The 25667-nt window shown below is 39.7% G+C and overlaps 1 protein-coding gene across 7 annotated transcripts in view; it reads left to right on the plus strand.

Moving 5' to 3' along the window:
• Positions 1-499: 499 nt before the first annotated feature.
• Positions 500-25667, plus strand: part of LOC310766400 (cadherin-19-like) — a 71354-nt gene continuing 46186 nt past the window's right edge. For 2 of the 7 annotated variants that reach the window (XM_083622593.1, XM_083622587.1), the window contains exons 1-3: positions 523-812; positions 24147-24216; positions 25012-25239. In XM_083622593.1, coding sequence (XP_083478719.1) covers positions 25042-25239 — 198 coding nt within the window. In that variant the 5' untranslated portion in view covers positions 523-812; positions 24147-24216; positions 25012-25041. Of the gene's footprint in view, positions 813-11805; positions 11890-23581; positions 23716-24146; positions 24241-25011; positions 25240-25667 lie in introns of all 7 variants that reach the window. The other 5 variants (XM_083622588.1, XM_083622589.1, XM_083622592.1 and 2 more) reach the window with 5 other exon arrangements.

Raw genomic sequence — 25667 nt, forward strand, 5'->3', positions numbered from 1 at the left:
GCATGGAAATGCCATTTACCTTCCCGCTGCAGCGGTACCTATTTATTTACTTACACTGGTGTGCTTTTGAACAACACAATATTGAAAACAGCTTATTACAACGTAGAACCATAAAAATAAGATGGGTCCTTAAAATATACATTACAAGTGTCAAAAGCTGGCAGAAATTAGGGTACAGAGCTCTATGAAAAGAATAAAGTAGGCATGATCCACTCAGAGACTGGGAACAGGAAGGATTATTTAAGAATTTATAGAAAAATATATTTAAGGAAGCAAAAGGGGAGTGCTGCAGAACCAGTCCTTTACTTCATATTACTTTGTAGCTCCTGTAAAACGATTGATTGTTTTCTTAACATCTAAGTGGAGGGCATGTCTATTTCATTTGCAAAACACTCACACAGAAAATGACTCTTCTCTTTAACACATCTGGTACTTGCCAGTAAGTCCTTTTTCCAGAAGAGAGAAAGAAAGAAAAAGAAAGAAAATCCGTTTTCCTTTTGCTCACTACATCCGTCTTGCTTCATTTCAATGCTGGGTTCAGCCTGAACTTCAGAGAAGCATTATGATGTTTTGCACAAAAGAGTCTATGTTTTACTAGGAACACCCAAAATAGCAAGCAGTAAGCAGTGACATACTGTGAGTTTTCAAATCCCAAAGCATAAGTGCCTTTTACTGGCAGGAAATTGTTTCTTCCCAAAGCTTTCAGAAGGCTCTGAAGTCAAAAGAACTTCTCCTTTCTTTCATCAGACATTTAAGCCATTTTTTTTGTATTATTCATTCTTCAAAAGCTAGGAGGGCTTGGTGCCGCACAGGTAAGTTTTCAATACCTTTTTTTAAAAAAAGAAATATTTGTACTGGTTTTAATAAAAGAATAAAATCTAAAACGACTTCAAATGGGAGTTTTGGAAAGACCAACACTCTAGTTCTGAATACGTTTACTTGGAATTGACATCTTTTGATTGAGGTGGACACTTTACACTTCAAGAAATGTGTTTTGGATCAGAGTGCAAATCTTGTTGTTTACAACAATAGTAGCTTACAAGCATACTGCTATTTATTTTCTCTCTAAGCAACCTGGTAAACTCGGTTATACAGAGAAGTAGTGCTTTGTCTAAAGGGATCCATCAAGGTGGAGCCAGGTGTGATAAAGTTGTACATATATTTCTTTGGCCTCATTGTCATTTGAAATCTATGAAGTGTTTTTAGGTTTTGGAAGCAGCATAAAAAAATCTGCGAAACATCTTTGAAGCAAATACAGTAATGGGATAAAAAAAAACCACATTTCATGATCATATCATCATTATCACAGCAATAAAACAAATGGTTTCTTTCCTGCTGAGGAGAGATAGAGAACGGGGCTTTTCTGTAATTTCTCCAATATAAATATATTATTTTGTGCAAACTTGTTCAGATACTATTTTAAAAGTTTGGTAAATGTTGAATATATCACCAACAATGCAATCCTAAGCATATTTAGTCCAAAGAAGTCCAATTGATTTCAGTGGGAATTAGTTTTTAGTCACTGAGTATGAGTTTAGGATTAGTTTTCCTTAACTAAAGCTGCAGTCCTCAGCAAATCAACTCAGAAGTCCATTCCATAAAGCTGTTTCATGAGGGAAAAGTTTCTGCTTTTATGCCAAAGATTTGTTAAAGCAGTTATCTATTTCTGGTCATAGAAGGCACCAAAATTTGATCAAAAAATACATAGAAACAATAGATTTATTTTCATTCAGAGTGTCTTCATTTGATTTTGTGGTACTGCAGAGTGTACAGTTCCCTGATTCCTTCAGAAACAGTTTCATAACTAATTTGTTCCATAATTCAGCACCTGACTACAACAGCGGTCAACCTCAGCAATTCATATTTCTCTTCCATTTTGGTTTATAGTTTCAAACAACGTGCTCAGATAGCCAAGACCTCTGAGACAAATTGCTATGAGTTTATTGAACTGCAGATTTGAAATTGTAGTATGCCATGAAAATATTACCACTAACACTTTCCTTTAGGAAAGAACTATTGAAAATCCTACCCAAATTAAAGCTGCAGGGATAGTTCTGGATTTATTTATATGCAAAAGTTGGTATTTTGCATGGGAGGAGGCAGAAATGTAACAGGAGAAAAAGTTCTATGTGTATACACAATGACCGGAAGTCTATAAATTAATGTAAATATGGCTTGCTCTAGAGTAAAGAAATATATGCATCTTGGAATATATATTTTTATGAAAATCAATTTTTGATCATGCTGAATATACTGTTAAGTTTTTTTTTAAAAAAAATTCATCTATAGCATTATAATTCACAGGTTCAAAATGTTTTGCTTATGAGCAAAGAACCTGTTTTAATAATTTAATTTTTAAAAATTGTGATGGGAAAACTGTAGCTATATTTACTCAGAAGTTTGAAGTTCATTGTATATTTTAAATGGTTTAACAAGGAACAGTTGTTGTTTTCAAATATGCCTTTTACTGTCTTTTCTTGAACTTGTAGATAAATTGAATAGACTGAGAAGTTCAAGAAAAGACTAACCTTATACTGAAGACAAGTGGAACATTAAAACCTTGAAGACAAAGACATAATTCAGCCAAAGTTCAATGTGTTCCATTTATTTCAATGAGGGAGAGAACTAAGCAAGTGGTCATTTTGATGGATTTTAGTTAACCCAAATAGCACAAATAACTGAAACTCTTCAAAATAAGAGGCAGGAAGACACTGTGAATGGAGTTATAGGCCAAAATTCAGCTTAACCCTGGCCATACAAACAGAATGTTTCACCCTAAAATGCTAGCTTTTTACTCTACACCCACACACAAATAGTTTTCCTTTAAATTTTGAAAGATGAAGGGTTTTTATTTTATCTCTTTGACACTGTGAGATTATTTCAGCTACAGTATGTTTTTAGGTAGGTTGAAAATAGATTCCTGTTTCTCAAGGTGTCTAAAGCGGAAGAAATGGTCATAGCTCCATCAAACAAAATTACTTTTATGTTGAGAAAGATGAAAACACCAGCAGTTAAAAAACCAACTTTTCCTCTCTTGAAACTTCTTTTCTGTTTGAAAACTCTTCTACATTTTAAGGCATGGTGGATGCTGTGTTTTATTTTAAAAAGATACTGACAGTTTCTGTATTTAAACACTTCAAGTAAAGCATACAATATTCATACCGTTTGAGAGAACCAATTTGGAGCTGAATTGTGCCCTAATTTTACCAATGCCAATGAAAGAGAGAAAGAAAAGAATTGTAGCTCTTGTGTGTCTCTGAAGACTAGTTCACACATTCATGAACATAGCTTGTTTTTCTCATCACTTGAATGCTCAGTTATTGAAGCAGGTTCACATATGCATGTTTGCTTCTTAATTACTACAACATCACATATTGACATGCCCAAATACCTCTATTCTCAATGCACATCGATCAAGGGAGGGAAAGCTCTGTATTGCTTGCATATATTATTATATCTGTCCATAGCTCCCACATACGTAGCTGTATGAGTGGGAGACACTGATAAATGTTCAAATTATCATGCATAAACTGAGAGCAGAACCTAACATTATTTCAGTAAACTTGGATCCTTAGCTCCTGAATAGGAATTATGAATGGCCCACTGCAAATATAAAGCCAAGGACAGAATAATATTGCTTCACATAATGCTGAATGCAGTGTCTTACAATGGCTTCAGTTCTCACAATCAGCCACACACCATCAATCCGGTATATAGCAATGAAATGTCAAGAAATTAAGCTGTTGTACCAAATCTTGCTGGCCATAAATGAATATATGGACCTATATGTGTGAACTAGCTCAAAATGATCAGATGTCAGTGTAAGAATATTCCATTGTACTTCTCTTGCATTTGCCAGACAAATGAGGAAGGAGTGAAAATGCACATATTGGCCACACCCTTAAGCACAAATAGGCCTTCCTACTGCATCCATTGCTGCTGTTGTCATCCATCTGTCTCAGTGGACAATGTAAGAGTGTGCCTTTAGGGTAAACTCAAACTGCTGGTGAGTTACAGCAGCTGCTGTGGCTGTAGAGACTGATATGGGGGAGACATGTTTTATTGCAGGCGGGGCAGATGAAGGTGTCTGATTTTGCTGCTATAGGTGTGCCATGGTGTTTCTTCTCTCTGTGCTTCTCCCAGCAGTCATTCCTCTTCTTCTCACTGTTGTTGATACATGACCTGTCTGTCTCCAGGCACTGCGATCATCCACAAGGAATTCCCACATGGCAAGGATAATGTTGTCAGCATTCATTTCACATAGACAGCTTTGTAATGCAGAGAGCTGGTCTGTCAATGGGCCTGGTGCCTGAAGCCAGCTCCCTGGAGAGCACATGCTGGGAATGTGCACTTGGGAGAGTACATCTTTGTTTTGAGACTCTGTCCTGCCATGTTTGACATGGCCATTCATTGACAGCCATCCCTTCAGCCGAAGTGTGAAGGGCTCCTATATATGTACTGTACATATGTAGATGTGCAGGCCTTTACTAATCCAATGGTAGCTGTGTTAGAGGAGGCTTCTGAGTGTACATCTGGACTCTTCACTCTTCCACAGGGCATGTGGCCAGGATATGGCCTTGGGGACAAACATGTGACCAGGCGGAGTATTGTGGGCAGGCATTCTGCATCAGCCACACGTGTATGCAATGGCTTTTCAGGCATCAAGTGATCAATGTGTTTGTATGAATCAGTCCTCAGACAGGACATTTTTACATTCTTTCCGTTGGCTACATGTAGTCATGTCTTAAATTAGGGCCAATCCACAAGGCCACAGAGTGTATGACTGGTTTATTTTCTTTGTTTAGCTGTCTTTCTAAATTCAGTTTAGCTACGGAATGGTGAGTGAGTTGCTATCTGGATTATGGTGGCATTGCCATCAGTCAACCAGTTTTTTGAGAGTTCCCTGTGTCACACCAATTAGAAGAAGTCCTTACATAACCTGTTTGCTGTCCTAACCCTTTTACTTAGTTCCATACATTGATATACTAAAGGCCAACATGGAGCTTTTGCTGGAAAGCAAGAGACAATTGAAGTGCAAGCAAACACATCTTTGATAGCTTACTCTGTGCGATAGGTAAGGAATCTAGGTATGAATTGCGAGATTAAGGAATCTAGGTATGTGAGATAGGTATGTGAGATTAAGGAATCTAGGTAATTGTGAGATAAGGAATCTAGGTATGAATTGTGAGAGTTGTGAGATTAACAGTGCAATCCAAATTTAAGATCTGCTTCAATGAGAAAGTTTTGAATAAGCAGGTCTTGGTCTGTCCTGGCTCAAGTCATCTTGGCTGAACTGGAGCTATGCTGGTGGAACTTAAGCCGACAGAATTTATGCCATTGTAAATTCCCTAATGTTATGCATTAGCAAGGTTTTTGTGCCAAGTGCTCTTCAGCTGACACTATTGCTGCTGCCACTGAGTTAGAGAAAGCCATCTTCTAATTAATCAGATAGATGATACTCCTCAAGCAGAGAATAGCTGATAAAATTATGTGGAAAACCCAACAAGACTTAGAATAACAGCATCAGAAAACAAACCAAAAACTGACCAATGCTGTTGTACAGGAAGCAAAAATCATACTCAGAGAACTGAACACAAAGTGTGTTTACCAGTGGTTCCTCATCATCCCGGAAATAAGTGACAAGTGGGGTGCCACAGGATTCTGTCCTGGGCCCACTGTTGTTTAATATAATTATAAGCAACTTGGATAAATGAACTGAGGGGATGTTAATCAAATTTGCAGATGACACAACTGGTAGAGGGTAGCCAATGCCACAGAAAACAGAACCAGGATACAAGATGAATTTAGCAGATTAGAGAACTGCCCCTAAACTAACAAAATGAATTTCAATAGAAGCAAATGTAAGGTTTTGCATCTTCATCTTTCTGAGGACTGCAATATATACATGCATCATCAATTAGATAGTTCAAAAGCATCTTATTTTCTGTCATTAACATATTTGTGTGTGTAGACACAGAAAGCTGAGCAATCGACACAGTTTACATCTGCATAGCATTTCCAAAAGCTCCTCATGGATTTCAGGAGTCACTTTTTTTAGGAAAATGATCAGGTATTCCAGCTATCTAATGATGTAGCATTTGAATCCAATTCAATTTATATGTTAAATGTGTTGTAAGGAACCGTGAAGTGGTCTGTTAAGGACTCCCCTCTATTCAGAGGTAGAGCTAGCTGTGCACCCAGGGGCGGGGCTAGCTGCCCGGGGGGTAGGGCTAGCCACCCACCTTGCCGCCCATGGGGGTGGGATGAGCATCCAAGGGGGCGCCACCCATGGTGAACGTCCTGGGGGGGAGGCGCGGTGATGTCACCCCCCTCTGGGATGACATCCAGGTCAGACCGCACCCACCACACACCCCTTCCTCCGCTAGTGCCTCTATTTATATTTGCTCACCATCTTTTCTTTTCTTTTTTCATTTTCCAAATGGCATCTTGCCATATCATATAGAAACCTATGTATCTGTATTATTTAAGAATTGGCCTGGGACCCTTAATGACTTCAAGTATGACAGACAAAACTATTCTCATTTGCTTTCCAGTCAAATGACAGAAGATAATGCATGTAGAAAATGTGAGAACAACAGCTTCTGCCAGAGAAAAGTTTAGTTCCACCCCAACATAAAATTTCAAGTTTTAGATTGAGATGAATGCCATTGTATTTTCTTTCTTGTAAAAATAAATAAATTAAATGCTGAATGAAATAGAATGAATATTTCAATCAACCTTTTATCTTAATTTTTATACATCTATATCATCTATCTTTTATCTATTTATCCTATTAATGACTGCTTTTTAATTTGTAATTTTAATTTTGAAGCTCATATGCATGAACTAATTTCCCCTTTTGTTCATGCAATAAACTGGTCACAACAGATTGCTCTTACCTAAACTATAAGTCTGTATAAAGCACTGCCTTCTTTCATAAACTCAGGGTTAAATCTACATTGTTCCAAACTACCTTGGCATTCAACTCAATTTAAGGCTATTCTGAATGCAAGTATAATTGGTTTCCACTAATAATATTTTATTTTTTTCTATCCTTCTTTGTTCTCTTCTGCATAAAATAGCATAAAACTATTACGAAGCTATTTAAGTGTGAGCCATACTTAAAACATAAAACAATATAACAAAACGCATAAAAGACAATGTCTCCTAAAATTCACAATGAACAAATAGCATTTAGAGTATGCACTGCAAAGTGCAGTGTTTTTATGTGTTACATAGCAATCATAAAGCTACTTGTCTTGGGTTAGTTCCACTTGACTTATGTGAAACAGTCCAGTACATACCTCACACCAGGAATGAAGAATTGGAAAATCAAGCATTTGGGTAACACATTGTCAGAAATTATTATTTGCTATATAAATAAATAAAACCAAACCAAACAAATGTAGGCAGATACAATCTGTTCAGGCAGGCAAGAAATCTCCTCTGTCTACCTCTGAACCAAACCACCCCAGATGAATTCACACAGGTGTGCTCATAGGCAAACAGCATCTTCCATTAAAGACTTAGAATGACAATGTTCACAGGCGCACCTAGATTTAATCTGAAGTCTCAATTGCCATAACCTTTGACAGGACATGTTTGTGGGGAGGTCTTACAGAATGGTCCAACAGAAACAGAAATAAGCTTCTCCAGGCCAATTCTGAATTAAGGACCAAGGATCAAGTCTAATTCAGTCTTGCAACTCCAAAATTTGCATGTTTGGAGTTAGGCCCATTACAATCTGAATCCATAGGAGCTTGCCTGATCCTACTAGGGAGAATCAATGGGCTGATTGTGACCAAGCTTTGAGCTATTTTATTCTGCTTATTCTAGTGATCATGATTTATTATTACAAGCCAAATAGAGTCAGAGATCTAAATTTAAAATAACAGACCCTCCAAGTGTCCCTATTTTCCAGGGACATCCCTGATTTAGAGAAGCTGTCCCAGTTTTTGATTGATCCCGGAATGTCCCACTTTTCCATAAGACATCCCTATTTTCATTGGAGAAATGTTGGAGGGTATGGAGTTATCTGGTCCCTGAGCTGTCTCAAAGCAGCCCTGTATAGGAAGATTTTTTTTAATGTTTAATGTTTTATATAAAAAAATTATATATGTTGGAAGCTGCCCAGAGTGGCTAGGACAACTCAGTAAGATGTGTGGGTATGAACAGTAAAATTATTGTTATGGAATGGGATGTCCCTATGTTCATTGGAGAAATGTTGGAGAGCATGAAATAAATGAATGACATCCATGAGCAGGAATATGAGTTGGACTGCAGGGTTCTTCAACAGTTGTCTCCAGATGTTGCCTATCATCCCTGACCAGTTTAGTCAATAGTGAGAGATTATAGGAGTTGTAGTCTAACAGCATTAGGAAACCAAGGCTGAGGAACACTATTGGAGATACATCATACTTTTGTCATGGGGACACCACCACATCTACTGACTTTATTGATTATATTAGCCCTGGGCTGAAACTTGTTCTGCATTTCTCAGAAGCTTTCTTTTGTTGCAAAAGAGGCTTCCATTTCTCTGCATTGTTTGCTGCGCACTTGGGAGTCCCTTAATAATTTCCATGTGGGGTGGGGATAAGCTTACTTTATCATAAGGAATCTGATGGCCTAATCCCTGTAATATTATTGTTATGGATAGGGGAATGATCAGTCACTACAAAACTGTGACTAACCATAAACACTTTATATTATAGAAAAGTAGTTCCATTTTATGGGCATTCCAATTCTTTAAAGTTATTTGAGAATATTTCTATTTAGATGTATTAACATTCTGCCAAATGATGAATTGTACTTTTCTTTTTCCTAGTCCTTTTACATCTCTGCCTAGGGGATCATTTCTTTCTTTCTTTCTTTCTTTCTTTCTTTCTTTCTTTCTTTCGAGTATTGTTACTCTTCTCTTTCCCTTTCTAGTTTTATCATCATGTGTAAAGTGATATGTGCTCAACTCGAGCTCATTATATTTATTTTACTAACAAAATCAGCCTTACTTGCAAGAATTACCATACAGTGCTTATCACAATCCCTCACCTAGGCGAGAACTTGGTCATCAGGCTCTATTTCCACTTTCCTTGTTTCCAGAAGCCAAGTCCAAGGTTAGCTGTTTGTCTGAGCCAAGAAAATACCATTATTTTCTGTTATTTAGTTCTGACACTTTCCTTCCAGATATCGCATTGTATAATTCAGACTGTTTCACATCATGCACATTTCAACATAAGAGAATAAAATGCATCAAAATAAATGGGACATTTCATGACACACAAATGTGATGCATCAAATATTTTTCAAGCAAATTTTCCTCTCTGTCATACCACTTTTTCATTTATTTGGTCTCCAAAAATTGTATTTGTGAACTGAAGCAGAGAGAATCAGGTTACATAGTCTCATTAGCATTAAAAACTGGAAGCACCAGCATTAGCCTTGCTGTTATTGCCCTTTCCAACCTTTTTTTCTGTGTGCAGAGTTTCATAGTGAGTATGTCTACTGTGTGAAAAGGGTTTGTGGAAGGGGTTGGTTAATTATAAACATAAAGCCATAATGAATGAAAAATGCACTGTGTTCTCCAACTCTGCCAGATAGAAAAGAGAGAGTTCTGAATTGTTTTTTTCCGGTTCATCTATCATGACTTCTTGATTGCCTGTCAAACTCCAACCTCTATCCCAGCCAGCACAGAGCAATCAAAATGTTAACCCTTTTAAAGAACAGAAATCTATTTAGGATTTATTAATATTTTAATCCTGCAAATGCAGTGGCTCCATTAGCATCAAATTTCTTTTAAAGTTGCTATAATCTCTGGAATCAAGAAGACTGGCTGGTAGTCAACCAAGTAATTGTGTGAGTGGAAGAACTTCCCCTTGTGCAATGGGACTTCTGCCTCTACCCCAGGCATAGGCAAACTCAGCGCTCCAGATGTTTTGGGACTACAACTCCCATCATCCCTGAACACTGGTCCTGTTGGCTAGGGATGATGGGAGTTGTAGTCCCAAAACATCTGGAGGGCCAAGTTTGCCTATGCCTGCTCTACTCCCTCCTATTCCACCTAAATCTGTTCTTTGGGTTCCCACTGCCTTCCAAAGGAGATCTAAGGATGGTGCAGGACATGTGCAGGGGGAGGATGGGAGAAGTCCTGTTGCACAAGGGGATGCCGTTCCACTTCTGCAGTTATTTAGTTTAATACCACCCAATATGGAAGCAACCCAGTGAAATAAATCATAATACTTACAATGGTAAACCTATGGCCTGCCAGGCTGTGATCTATGAGTCAAGGGATCTGGCTTCAGTGATCAAGTCACCTTCATTATGCATGTTTTTGAAAAGTGAGAGAGGGTGTGTGGGGGAAAGAACAGTCAGTAGTTTTGTTTTTGTCATGATGATCTTGCGAACAAAGCACCTGATGAAATCTGTCTCCATGTACCGTATTGACCCGAATACAAGCCGCACCCACAAATAAGTTGCACCTTTAAAATTCAAGGGGGGAAAAAGGAAAAAAAAAAGAAAATACCTGAATATAAGGCGCTCACCGTGTGTGTCTGTCTGAAGTGCTCTCTCACGCACGCTCTTCACACCCCCTCCAGGCCGGTTCCTCCTAGCAAGCAGCACAGGCACACATTGTCCCACCGCCACCGCTCCTGCTCCTGCCTTGGCTTCTTGTCTTCCCTATCAGCTCAAGGCATCCAGGCATCACTGGAGAGAAAGATTGAAGGATGGGAAAATGGAGGAGCCTGCCATTGACGGGAGAAGCGGGAGCGCTCCCCAAAGAGGAGAACAAACTTGGGCAGCCTGTGAGGGGAAGTTTCTCTCTCCCCTCTCATACAACGCCTGCCCTGCCCCACTCACTTGTGGCCCCACTTCTTCCCTGCCACCCTCTACCTCACGGGCTGCTGTGGTTTGACCACAGCAATTTTTGTAAGGTTGCGGATTTAAGCCACTTTTTAACTTTTCACTGTTGTAGTTTGGAAAACAAGTGTGGCTTATATACGGGCCAGTACAGTATTAATCAAGTTCATACAAGAGTTCATTCACTAATACTAACTTTTTCACTCCATGCCCATTTTATTGTGTGTGTATTTCTTTATGCATATCCTGATTTACTTCTTGTTTCATAACAACACAGTGTCTCTACATCTATTCATCCTTGTGATGGGTATATATTGTATATCGAGTGGCACAGGGCAATCAATATATTCTTTACCACATACTAAGAATGCAGACGGCTCTACAGGGACTTTCTCTCAACTGGATTTTATCACTGAGAGAAAGAAGGCAGAAATACTTAGCACTGTTTCATAAAAATATGTTATACAGTGGTACCTCGCAAGACGAATGCCTCGTAAGACGAAAAACTCGCAAGACGAAAGAGTTTTTCATTTTTTGAGTTGCTTCGCAAGACGAATTTCCCTATGGGCTTGCTTCGCAAGACGAAAACGTCTTGCGAGCTTGTTTCCTTTTTCTTAAAACCGTTAATACCCAGGGAATCCGTGCTTTGCAAGACGAAAAATTTGCAAGACGAAAAAACTCGCAGAACAAATTAATTTCATCTTGCGAGGTACCACTGTATATGCATATACAGACTGAGGGAGTTATCAAGGGGGCGGGGAAGCAAATGCAGAGGCAGCATGAATTTTTAAAGTGATAGTAGTATCGTGACCCCCATAGACTCTCTCCGTGTCTCTTGTGGAAGCTTTCAAGGACTCTCATTGTTGTTATTCCATTGCATATGGACTCTGGCCAGCTCAGCAGATTTATAGAGAAGTAGCAACATCTCTCTTTCCTTTTCCTTCTGGGCTGCAGAAGGAAGAGGACCCCAGAGTGAAAGCCCCAGACATCTGCTGTTCCCAAGGGCCTGTATTGAGATATGTACCCTGTATAAGCATGGTAAGATGTGATATTGGAAGCCAATGAAATATGGGTGTGATGCAATGCCTAGTATTTCCCCATCTCTGTCTCTTTGCCACTCATATATTTATACAGTGGTACCTCGGTTTACAAACTTAATCCGTTCCGGAAGTCCGTTCTTAAACCGAAACCATTCTTAAACCAAGGTGTGCTTTCCCTAATGAGGCCTCCCACCGCCGGTGCCCTTCCTCCATTTGGATTCCGTTCTTAGACCAAGGTAAAGTTCTCAAACCGGGACACTATTTCCGGTTTTGTGGAGTTTGTAAACTGAATTGTTCTTAAACCGGACTGTTCTTAAACCAAGGTACCACTGATTATAATAGTTCAAGAAAACATGTAAACATATCACGGTTACGACAGTTCATAAACATACAAGCACACTATCATATTGAAGTAGCCAAGGGGAGAAAAGCTCATTCTCATTCATGACTGTTGGAACATAAGGCAACCTCTCTGACATGAAGTGTAAGTGTCTGGAGGGTGATGCTTTTACATTATGTAAACAGAGCTGATAAATGGGAACCAAATTTTGTCAAACTTCTCATGTTTTACCATTCCCTTTACTCTATGATGACAGCTTAAGTGTTCATAAAGTGCTATGTTCCACACTCAACACCACTGCTCGCTCTTAGAAGGCCCATTTTGGGTTTTCCAACTTGAGCAACTTCTGCCAAGACAATGTTTGAGAGGAATGGCATTTGTGATGGATTGTGGGGTTTGTTGAACTATCCACTGGAAAGAGTGCTAGCAGGGCATCAGAGAGAAGGGGCTAGGTTGAAGTTTGAGAGAATTTAAGGTACCTGACCCCAAAACCATGACTACCCTTCTATTGCCATCTGTTCCCTACCATTTTTTTAATTTTTAATTTTTATTTTTTGCCAATAAACTGAATTCACAGAAGGAAAGGAAAATCCTTCCTAAACCCAATATAGGGTGGAATTGTATCCTGCCCACTCCACACCTCTTGCTGTAATTATGTGGACTATGGATTGATAATCACTGACACATAGACAATGCTAAGTGATAGCAAACACAGCCAAATGGCTCTGGCACTTCTGAACAACCGTGGCTGAATATCTTTTCAAAGGGAAGAAGCAATTCAAAACAGCTAAGAAAATAATGCCCATGTAAATAAATCTGCATAAGGATGCAAACCATATTCAGCATCCTGATTAAATCATGAATAGTGATGAGGAAGTAGCAAGGGACAGCGGAATCTTGGCATTCTTCCAGCAGTTAATAACCACATTGCCATTCAGGAGCAGTCAGAAATAGTATTGCTCTAGTCTCCGAGAGTCAAATGCCTTGACTTGGAACTAAGAAAATGATTAGTGATGTTGACAAAATTCATAATTGCCTGGTTTGCTGCACAAATTTGTCCAGCTCAAAGTGCTCAGCTGCATTAGGAATTGCAGGTTTCTATTCCCCCCCCGCCCCCCCGGACGTTGTTTCCTGACTTGGAATGTTAAATGAGGTTCTGCATGTGGGTGCTCAGCAGGGTTTTCAACTTACTCTTAGGACTTGCCGATCGGAAGGTCGGCGGTTCGAATCCCTGTGACGGGGTGAGCTCCCATTGCTCGGTCCCTGCTCCTGCCAACCTAGCAGTTCGAAAGCATGTCAAACTGCAAGTAGATAAATAGGTACCGCTCCGGCGGGAAGGTAAACAGCGTTTCCGTGCGCTGCTCTGGTTCGCCAGAAGTGGCTTAGTCATGCTGGCCACATGACCTGGGAGCTGTACGCCGGCTCCCTCGGCCAATAAAGTGAGATGAGCGCCGCAGCCCCAGAGTCGGTCACGACTGGACCTAACGGTCAGGGGTCCCTTTACCTTTACCTTGTTAACGGCTGTGAGTAACAACAACAACAACAACAACATTATTTATACCCCACCCATCTGGCTGGGTTTTCCCAGCCACTTTGGATGGCTTCCAACAAAATATTAAAAATACAGTAATCCATCAAACATTAAAAGCTTCCCTAAAGAGGGCTGCCTTCAGATGTCTTCTAAAAGTCTGGTAGTTGCTGTTCTCTTTGACATCTGGTGGGAGGGTGTTCCACAGGGTGGGTGCACCACCAAGAAGGCCCTCTGCCTGGTTCCCTGTAACATGGCTTCTCGCAGGGAGGGAACTGCCGGAAGGCCCTCAGCGATGGACCTCAGTGTCTGGGCTGAACGATGGGGGTGGAGACGCTCTTTCAGGTATACTGGGCTGAGGCCATTTAGGGCTTTAAAGGTCAGCACCAACACTTTGAATGTTGTGACAAAAAGGAGTGACATGATGAAACCCCCTGACTGCTAGGGCTGGGTTAAGCCATGTGGTTGCCGGAAGCAATGGACAAGATAGCCCCCTCTCCCCTAATTCTCATGCATAGAAGTTGACTGGACTAGCAACTAAATATTTTTCCAACACTAGCAAAGAGAGTGTCCTCTGCTGCAGCTGAGGAAAGCCTGATGATTGCAAAACAGGCCGTGTAGCACACCCAACACTTCCTCTTGCACTCATGTAACAAATTCACTTAAAAAATAAAATGGATTTTTATTTTTTTGGATTTTGAAAAATGACAGGGAAAAGTTTTGAAAAATGTGGGATGTACAATTGATTAGCTGGAAGTCAGGTCAAGACCTTGCAAGCAAATCAGGATCAATGATTATTGTCATATAACCACCCCATCAACAAATAAGTATGAATGCTCAGTAAAGACAGGACATAGTCTAAGCACTGCATCAGCTTTTTGCATGCAAATCAGAATGAATGCTGGGTGAACAGGTCATTGGATGGAGTCCTTACTCTGTTACGCCTTGCATAAATATGGGTGTGACTCACATTCTAGTTACTTGGAACAACTAAGTCTGCCAGAGTTCTTTTTATTTCATATTATTGAGACATATTATTGCTTAGGAAGAGCAAATTCCCATGGTAGGAACACCTGACTCTCAACATTAACTCAATATCAAAAAATAGTAAGGGCAACAGAAGCAAAGATTGGCATGCACTCCCATTTTATAAGTCCCAGCACAATGACTCTGTAGATATATTTGTTCAATTGAGTACAAGGACTGAGACACATAAATAAAACACATTTGCCACAGTTATTAAATACCTACAAAATGAATGCAATTTGGCATAATATCCAATTTTCAGATAAATATTCCACCCCTGCACCCTTTCCCTGCTTAGCTTAGTGGTTGCATTCAGATGCAATTTGACTGGAAAAGAATTTTGCTGTGTTCAAGCATAATCTGCATGGAAGAGAAAGTGATAATTATTCATGAATCAAACAAGCACGCTTCTAAATCAGAAGCATAATCAAATACATTAAGCTGCTTCTTTCCCCCCCAGATTTGAATGGCTGCTGACAAGAGTAGTGTAAACCAGGAGGGATTTGGCCCTGAGCACTTTCCTAGGTATAAAGCTGCAGTTATAAGGTCTGTGCATAAGCTCCTTTGTGTAGCTTTTGTGAGGCACTGCATCAGTCACAGTGCTGACTTGGCAAGCAAATGTTGTAAGCATCCCATTTCTTCAAAACTGGTGTTTAAACATTAAGGATGGCATTCAATTCATAGCAGTTCTGTTGAAAATAATGATTATGACTAAGTTGAGTGCCAGTCCCCCAACAGCAGCATTAGTACAATGGTACCTCAGGTTACGGCATGCGGGTGGCGCTGTGTGTTAAACCACAGAGCCTAGGGCTTGCCGATCAGAAGGTCGGCGGTTCGAATCCCCGTGCTGGGGTGAGCTCCTGTTGCTCGGTCCCTGCTCCTGCCAACCTAGCAGTTCGAAAGCACGTCAAAGTGCAAGTAGATAAATAGGTACCGCTCCGGTGGGAAGGTAAACGGTGTTTCCGTGCACTGCTCTGGTTCACCAGAAGCGGCTTAGTCATGCTGGCCACATGATCCGGAAGCTGTACGCCGGCTCCCTCGGCTAATAAAGCGAGATGAGTGCTGCAACCCCAGAGTCGGTCACGACTGGACCTAATGGTCAGGGGTCCCTTTACCTTTACCTCAGGTTACGGACGCTTCAGGTTACAGACACTTCAGGTTACAGACTATGCTAACCCAGAAATAGTACCTCTGGTTAAGAACTTTGCTTCAGGATGAGAACAGAAATCATGCAGCGGTGCAGCGGGAAGCCCTATTAGCTAAAGTGGTGCTTCAGGTTAAGAACAGTTTCAGGTTAAGAACAGATCTCCAGAACGAATTAAGTTCTTATCCCGAGGTACCACTGTACTCCCATTTTTACTCCTGGGACAGATGCACATTATACAAGTAAAGTGTATCCAACACACTTTTATAACACGTGACTTCCCCTCCCCAAATCCTGGGAACTGTAGTTTCATACCGATGCTGGTAATAGTAGCTATAGCCACAGTTCTCAGGATTCTTTAGGAGAAGCCATGTGTATTGAATGCACTGCAGATGTATGGTATGGATTTGTCCTTACTCTCTTGTCTATGATTTGTTTTCACTGAACTTAATACCTCCCCACTTGTACGCAATCAGCACACGTGTGACGGCTGCCACGCATGCCATTTTTGGTGTTGAAAGGGGGCAAGGCGGTGCAGAGACAGAACAGGTGCCACAGCAAAGAAGGATGTCTCTGAGATCTTACCCACCTCACCTGGTTCCCAGGTTGAAGTTTGTTCAACCAATATCATGGTGCAGAGAAGAACAATGGCATGTTGTTAGACTCCAGTAGCCCAAGCCCACATGGCCAATGGTCAGGGTTAATAGAAGGCCATAGGCTGCCCTTCCCTGTTTTAGCATCTCTCTGCTGGAAGCTAGGCTGTGTATACACCACAACATTAAAGCACATTCAAAACACATTATTCTTTCCCTCAAAGAATTCTGGGCACTGTAGTTCACCCTTCACAAAGTTACAATTCTCAGCAAACCTTAACAAATGAGAGTGCCCAGAATTCTGTGAGAGAAAGAATGTGCTTCAGATGTGTAGTTTGTGCACAGTCTTAGAGCGAAAAGGTGCACAGCGTGAATGAATGCTGTATCTTCCTCATTCCAGAACTGAAGCACCACCACTGAAAGGCCTTTATTTCTGATCAGCACTATAGACCAATTTTTAAAAACAAATGGATTACAAAAAATCTCTCAAGAAAATAAGATAATGCTGAATTACAAAATTACAGAACAGGAGGTAGAAGGTGCCATTCAGAATATGCAGTTGGGTAAATCTCCAGGGCCGGATGGCTTAACCTCAAAATACTATAGATCTTTGAAAGATTGGTTAATTCAGCCACTGAAGGAGGTTTGTAATGAAATTTTGGAGGGGGAAAAAGCGCCAGAGTCGTGGAAGGAAGCCTACATTACACTTATACCAAAAATGGAGTCTGAGAAGACACAACTTAAGAACTACCGCCCCATATCCCTGCTTAATGTGGATTACAAAATTTTTGCTGATATTTTAGCTAATAGATTAAAAAAAGTTTTAGTGGAAGAGATACATAAGGACCAAGCTGGCTTTCTCCCAGGTACACACTTGTCTGACAACACGAGGAACATAATTAACATATTGGAGAAGTTGCAAGTGAACATTAATACTAAAGCAGTTTTAATTTTTATAGATGCGGAGAAAGCCTTTGACAATATTTCTTGGAATTTTATGAAGAAAAACCTTCGGGGGATGGGGGTGGGTCAAGGGTTTGAAAATGGTATAAGTGCAATTTATTTAGAACAAAAGGCTAAGCTAATAGTCAATAATGTGATGACAGAGGAATTTAAGATAGAGAAAGGGACACAACAAGGCTGCCCAATTTCCCCATTGCTTTTTATTTCAGTCCTGGAGGTTTTGTTAAATATGATTAGAAGGGACCGTCTGATTCAAGGTATTCAGGTCGGAGCCAAACAATATAAATTGAAAGCTTTTGCAGATGACCTAGTTTTGACGCTACAGGAGCCAGAATCTAGTATGAAACGAGTATTAGAACTGATTCAAGAATTTGGTCATGTGGCAGGATTTAAACTGAACAAGTCAAAAACTAAAGTTCTTGAGAAAAACTTAACACCGATTGAGAAAGAGAGGTTTCAGAAGGAGACTGGTTTAACATTAGCTAAGAAAGTTAAATATTTGGGGGTTAATATGACTGCTAAGAACTTAAACTTATTTATAGATAACTATGAGAAATGTTGGACAGAAGTGAAAAAAGACTTAGAAATATGGTCAAATTTGAAGCTTTCCTTGTTGGGTCGAATTGCAGCTATAAAGATGAATGTATTGCCAAAAATGTTATTTTTGTTTCAATCATTGCAAATTCTGGACAAGATGGACTGTTTCAAGAAATGGCAGAGAGATATTTCTAGATTTGTCTGGCAGGGCAAGAAGCCCAGAATAAAATTTAAAATATTAACTGATGCAAAGGAAAGAGGCGGATTTGCCCTGCCAGACCTTAAACTTTATTATGAATCAGCAGCATTCTGCTGGTTGAAAGACTGGCTGCTTCTTGAGAACACGGACATTTTGGACTTGGAAGGTTTCAACAATGTATTTGATTGGCAAGCATATCTGTGGTACGATAAGGTTAAAGCACATAAAGTGTTTAAAAACCATATTGTCAGAAAAGCACTGTTTAATGTCTGGATAAGATATAAGGACTTGTTAGAAAATAAAACCCCAAGATGGTTGTCACCAATGGAAGCAAAGGCTCAGAAAAAACTCAATATGGAGGCCAAATGGCCGAAATATTGGGAAATTCGGGAACAAGAGGGAGACAGATTAAAACTGCAGAGTTTTGAAAAATTAAAAAATAGAGTGCGAGACTGGCTCCATTATTATCAAATAATGGAGGCATATAATTTGGATAAAAAACTTGGCTTCCAGGTGGAAAAATCAAAATTGGAAACAGAATTGTTACATCCCAAAGTTAAGAATTTGTCAAGAATGTATAACTTGCTGTTAAAATGGAATACTCAGGATGAAATGGTGAAATCTGCTATGATTAAATGGGCACAAGATGTTGGACACAACATCATGATGGCTGACTGGGAACAGTTATGGACCACAGGTATGAAGTTTACGGCATGTAATGCCTTAAGAGAGAATCTAATGAAAATGATCTACAGGTGGTACATGACACCAGTCAAGCTTGCAAAAATTTACCATTTGCCCGATAATAAATGTTGGAAATGTAATGAGACTGAAGGTACATTCTTTCACCTTTGGTGGACATGCCCAAGGATTAAGACTTTCTGGGAGATGATTTATAATGAAATGAAAAAGGTATTTAAATATACCTTCCTGAAGAAACCAGAGGCCTTTCTCCTGGGCATGGTCGGCCAATTGGTGCCAAAGAAGGATAGAATTTTCTTTATGTATGCTACAACAGCAGCAAGAATACTTATCGCAAAGCATTGGAAGACACAAGATTTACCCACCCAGGAAGAATGGCAGATGAAGTTGATGGACTATATGGAACTGGCGGAAATGACTGGCAGAATCCGAGACCAGGGAGAAGAGTCGGTGGAAGAAGATTGGAAAAAAATTAAAGTTTATTTACAGAAATACTGTAAAATTAATGAATGTTAGAAGGATGCTGGAATGAAGTTATATGGCTTTAGCAGAAATGTTATAAAGAATTAAGTAAAAATAGATTGTTAATGGGCCAAAGTGGAAAAATTAAGGTTAGATTGTGTTAAGATAAATTATAGAACAAAAACTGAGAAAGATGGAAAGGATTTGCTGAAATAGCTAATTGAACTAGAATACAAAAAAGGGAGGTGTGAGGAGGACGATGAATCAAGTAAATGAAAGATAAAGATATGGAAATATTGGATGTGTTTTTAATTGTTTTTGCTTTTCTTTTTTGCTTTGCTGCATTGTTTTTTAGTTCTTTCCCCCCTATGTATTGTAATGTATTGATTTGTTTTGTTTAACTTTTCTTTTTTCCCCTTCTTTCTGTAATCTTTAAACTTTTAATAAATATTATTTTTAAAAAAAAAAATCAAATGAGCATAAGCACTAGAGATTACCCAGAATGACACAAGAGTGAGCATAAAGGAACCAGGTAATTCAATGTGGGGAACCTACACAACACCCATCATCTCTGGCCATTGACCAGGTTTGTTAGAGCTGATGGGAGTTCATCAATATATGGAAGGCCCAAGATTTCCCACTCCTGGTGTAGTGCAATATGACAGATAAACCCTTACAGAATTGCAGTCAGCAAGTTTTCTGCTGCCAACCCCCATTTTAATACTAAATTGCTCAATAGTCTTGTGAAATCTTCAGCTGAATTGAAGCACTTTGTAGTGTGATGTCTCTCATCTCTCTTGGAACTAGCTGTAGGGTCTTGTGGTTACAGAGCAAAGCAAAAGAATCACATCAACATAAAAATACCTTACTTTTTTTTGCAAACTACTTTGAGTTTTGTTTTTGTGTTTTACAATTAAGTGGCATATAAATTTTATGAAATAAATATATTTCCCCCTGCTGTGATGAAGCATCTTCTATTTTAAAAAATAGAGCTTGGTCACAAAACCAGTAGTCTTAAAAACTACTTTCTTCTGATGATATTAATGATTTGTGCAACCATCTTCTGTAATTTAATGAGCAGCAGCAGCAGCAGCAGTAGCAGCAGCAATGACAACGCTTTTAGTCTGCCAAGTTGTGTTAAAGGCTTTCTCTGTTCACTGAGGCTCTAAAATGCTAGCAAATAGCAGCAGGGTTATGCACTTAATAGATGGTTATTTAGAAAATATAAATATAGTATGGTATCCTATATTGTGGTTGATTCATGTTTCAGGACTACTGGGGGGTGGATGGCTGTCAGTTACAGAGAGGTGGACCACATTTATCTGCTCGGTGGAATACATCCACCATGCATCTGAAATGCAAGCTTAAAGTACATTCATTCATTCATTCATTCATTTAATAAAAATACTTTATTGATTGATTGATGCTCAAGGTGGTATACATGGGTCTCCTCCTTCCTAGTTTATCTTTTCAACAGCCCTGTGAAGTAGGTTAGGCTAAGAGATGGTGACTGGTCCAGGATCACCCAGTGACATACGTGGCTGAATGGTGATTTGAACCCTGTTATCTCAGGTCCTACTCCAACACTCTTAACCACTATACCATATTGGCCCTCTTTATAAATTGTATTTTCAATAAAATTGAAACCATGTTTTGTGTCAGTATGAAATTGGCAATAAAATGGCTAGCACATTTTCAAAGCTAAGCAGGGTCTGGTATGGTTTCAAATTGGATGGGGGACCATGTGTTGAGATTCCCTGCATTGCAAGGAGTTGGACTAGATTACTATGGGGGTTCCTTCCAACTCTGTGATTCTATGATCCAGCGAAATGTCATTCATGCTGATTTTCCATTCAACATGGGTGGGTGGGTGTTGGTGTACATGTGTGAGAGTGAGAAATGTGGCCACCAGATGCATATACAGCAAGTGTTTGAGGAGGCTGAACCTGTAGGATTAGTTACTGGATATCCAGTACACATTGCTGTGGGGAGAGAACGTTGCATTTTATAGATTATCAGGCAGAAATTCTTAGTTTACTTAGACAGCAAGTATTTGGAAAAGCAGCACGTGTAGAATTTGTGCCTGAGTATTTTATATTCCCCATTTTTTCTCAAACTGTTTAGTGCCAGAGTGTCTTGTCAAACAAGTTAACTCATTCAAAGTAAGCTGTTTCTTATCCTTTATACCTCAAATGCAGCATGCTCCATGTACAAGCTTTCTTCTCATGATGTTTCAAATCAATGTGTTGAACCATTTTTAAGTATAAGTCGCATAGTCTAGGAAAAAGTACCCGAAATACCATGTAAAAGAAAACTATTTCTAGTGCTCATACTGATAGCTTTGCCCTAAATTTGCTTCCCTAACAAACAACAGCAGCAGAGTGACTTGCCAGCATGACATGAATAAAGAAACTCATTCAAAATGACACTACTTTCTAATATGCATTTATCCAGCTCACTGTGCAGAATATTCTTAATCTAAACTGAGAAGACAATGGTACATCAGTCTTTCCTTCACAGTGACTGCAAAAAACAAATAGTGTGTTTGAAAAGCAATCAGATGGATAATTAATCAGCACCACAAATTCAGTAATTGGTGTGTACTATCCTTGTGGAATTCACCATACAATTTTAGTAAGAATAATGTTATAGTCACTGCCTGGCATGCAGTTCCAGATTTCCTCATTGATCTGTAGCTTCTCCTAAGTATGCTGCAAAGAAAACCCGCTTAACAAATGCATTAATGACATGCTTTGATTTATGCTGGTGTCTCCCCTTGGGTATTATTGAGATAATGAATATGACATTTAAAGCATAAATATAAGCATCTTAAATCATCTGCAGGTGTTGCTAGATAGTAGGTGAGTTCCACCCCCTGCAGTGCAAAAGCTTTTTTTAAAAATGAGACTTAATGCTGTTCCATTAAGTTTTTAAAAATTGCTAGAAAATGTACGAAGTGTGATCCAAATGTCTGTGCTATTTGATACATTGGATTTATTGTTGATGGAGTGGTGTTTTGTGATGGGGGTGCTCTGTATTTATGGATGAGAAATCCTCCCCCTCCCCAGTTCATTGATGATGTTTTTCTCAAGTCTGAAGTTGGTGACCCCTATATAACTGCCCATGGCAAGACATGTATGTAGAAACACAAGAAGCTGTCTTATATTGAGTCAGACCATGTCACTCAGTACTGGCTATAATTTCAGGCAAGGAAATCCCTTATCCTACCTGGAGATTCTACGAATTGAACCTGGGGACCCACTGGTGGAGGAAGAAGGGGGCGGGGGGAGCGCACCACCCCGGCAGCACAATCCTGGTAGGGTTTCATTGCGGAAGGAAAATCAACACCTTGGAAAGTGGTGTGGACTTTAGGACCACAGTTGATTATACTATCACTGACAGCAAAACATACAAGTTGCCTCAATGGTGTCCTGAAGCAACTGAGCTTTATAGCCTAGACTAGTTATCCATTGACTAAAGACCTCAAACCCTGAATGTTGTATCTGCCTGTTGAGGGGCAATACAACCATTTGCCTTTTCTAGGCCCTGGGATTTCAAGCTCTGAGGATTTCAGAGGGTGCCTTTAGAAGGGTCTGTCAGGTCTAGCCTAGGGAGGCCTATATTCATGCAAGCTTGTAGCTCCTGGAACAAACATGCATGCAGCCCACAAACGCACTTTGTAAATGGGGAGCAGAGAGGTTTGCCACATGTATACAAGGCAGATCTTTCCTTCTAAGAACTGTAAAACTCTAAATGCCTACCACTATTAGATTTAGCTGTTCCTTGTAATAAAATAAAAATGTGTGAGTGGCTGGGTATTATGAAATATTTTATTTACATCATGGAAGGTGGGAAGCCGTGCTCAGTCATTTGAAGCTTTGCCTCTGATACTCAGGTTTATTAACCTTGTCTATAAAGAAACCACTCAGAACAAATGCTGATTGTGTACATCTTCCAAAAATGCTTGGCTCACCAAGTGCATCGTTTGCATCATCAATTTATCATTCATGCATTTTAAACCAGGAACTTGCGGGTCACATTTTCCTTTTGTCAGATGAACTGATAGCATGAAAGGACATAAAAAGGTTAAAAAGAAAAACAGAGAGAGTAGTACTGTATCATTTGTTAGGGAGCTAGTCTCTTCCACATGCTAGTCCCTTCCTCTAAAATCACACAAGATGCTGTTATGTTTTCAGAAAAAAGACTTGCTGTGATTCTATCATGTTCCTGAAACTCGGGATGCATATACACACATATAAAGCACATGACTTTCCCCAAAGAATCCCAGGAATTATTATTTGTTAAGGATGCAATTGTAGCACTGTGAGAGGTAAGCTATAGTTCCCATGGTTTTTTGAGGGAAGACATGTGAAAATGAAGTTCATCCTAATTCTATGATACTCTGTTTCTGAGGAGGCAAAAAGATCCTGGAAACCATGTGACTCACACATAGGGTTGTGGGGAGGATCTCATTCTGGTTGCTCTTTAATGAGAAACAGCTACTACCACCTTAGAGTGGAGGTGAATTTGCCACAACCCAACTCCCCTGGGAAGAAGACTCAGAATGGTTTTGCCCTGGGAAAGAGCTGGGGAAGGGTCCAATAAATGCATGCATTGATGAAAAAACCAAAACAGAAATGTGCCTGGGTAAAAATTACTTGCAAAAATATGTGTATTTGTCAAAACCAAATACAAAACTATTTATTAGGAGAAATTCACTAATGCTGTAGGTTGGTTTTTTTCTTTCTTTCCCCAAAACAGATCAAAAATTTCGATGGAAATGTGGAGAACCGAATTTAAGATCAGAAAAACGAGGACCTGAAATTGGAAGGTACATCCATCTTTACTCAAACATGTGGGTAATATTCTTCACGTGTTTCTGATATAATCATGGTGCCAGGGACTACATGGCTGCCTTCACTGACATCATTGTGCCCATCATAACCTCTGCCAATAGGGAGCCTGCTCTTTGCATGAAGTCTCCTTGCCCATTGTTGAACCCTAAAGGATCAAGGTTCTAAATCATGTAGTAGTTCTGCTGAATAAGTTATGGTGAATACAGTGACTGAGAAATCAGGAGCAGTGGGAGGCATGTGGATGTGGAGACAGGACTCCACACCTCCTGGCTTCATGTTTAGTCTTTTCCCACATGCAACACATAAATGAGACTTCTGAAGTATTTCTTTTCAGAACAGAGAATGTGCATGCCAACCACAATTTTTAGGATTCCTGTTTCTTGTTGCACTCATTAGAATCAGCAAATCATTCATGTCCTAGGCACCTGCATCTCAAAATGAATTTTGGGTAGGTAGAATGTGACAATGGAATCTACTTAAAGCATAATGGCTTGGTTGCACAATAGGCATTACCAAGCTTAATACGTAAGATTATTTTCCTTTATGTGGCAAATGTGTCTGTGTGGCGTTTACACATTTCCCAAACAAAGAAAGGCAGGGGGAGGTTGACTTTATGCGTTTTGTGTTTCTAATCAAAAACCTGTGGCTTTATTCTACTTCCTTTCTTTCAAGAGTAAAAAGTCTTTCTAATGGCGAAAATTGAGCCTTCAGTTTGACGGAGAATCAATATTTGTTCTGCTTTGTAAGAGTTACTTTTTGTCTTCCCACAGATGCATATTGATTGAAAAGGAAATTTCAGCATGCATTGTTACAAATGGCTCTCACTCGCACTGACCCTGGCTCAGCTTGGGCCCTGTTTTCCCTGTACGCACAAGTGTAACCCCGATGACTTGGAGCAAGCATTTGTGAGACGTCAGAGAGTGAAACATGGCGGGGTTCGGAACCTGCTGGTTGTACAGGAAGAACTGATGTTAACACATCCTTTGAAATCGGGCCAGGTACAGTAACTCTTTCTGTGGGAGGTTTAACATCTCGTTGAGGTGTTGATTAGTACCTGCTTGCTTTTCTAAATCTTCCCTCAATCTGGCCTTGTGAAAGAACAGTCTCCTTGAAGCCTTTCTTCTGAGATGTGCAGCAATATACAGCAATGCCCGAAGAATAAGCACCATCTTTGCCCTTCTTGCACTGTTTAACAATCTGTTCCATGTTTTCAAAGCTGCTTTAGCATCAAAGAATCTGAAAGATCTCCTGTCCAGGTTTTACTTGGGACTGGAGGACTTGGTCAGAGAGCCATGTAAGATTCTGTGTTAGGACTGTCAGACAGGCAGGATCATCCACAGGTCAGAATGACTTCTCAAGACCCAATGTGCAGTCAGCTTTTTCATTCAGAAAAGGAAAACACAGCAGAGTTCACTCAGGCTCAACT

This window comes from Podarcis filfolensis (genome assembly GCF_964270895.1).
Source record: "Podarcis filfolensis genome assembly, chromosome: 7".
NCBI classification, from domain to species: Eukaryota; Metazoa; Chordata; class Lepidosauria; order Squamata; family Lacertidae; genus Podarcis; species Podarcis filfolensis.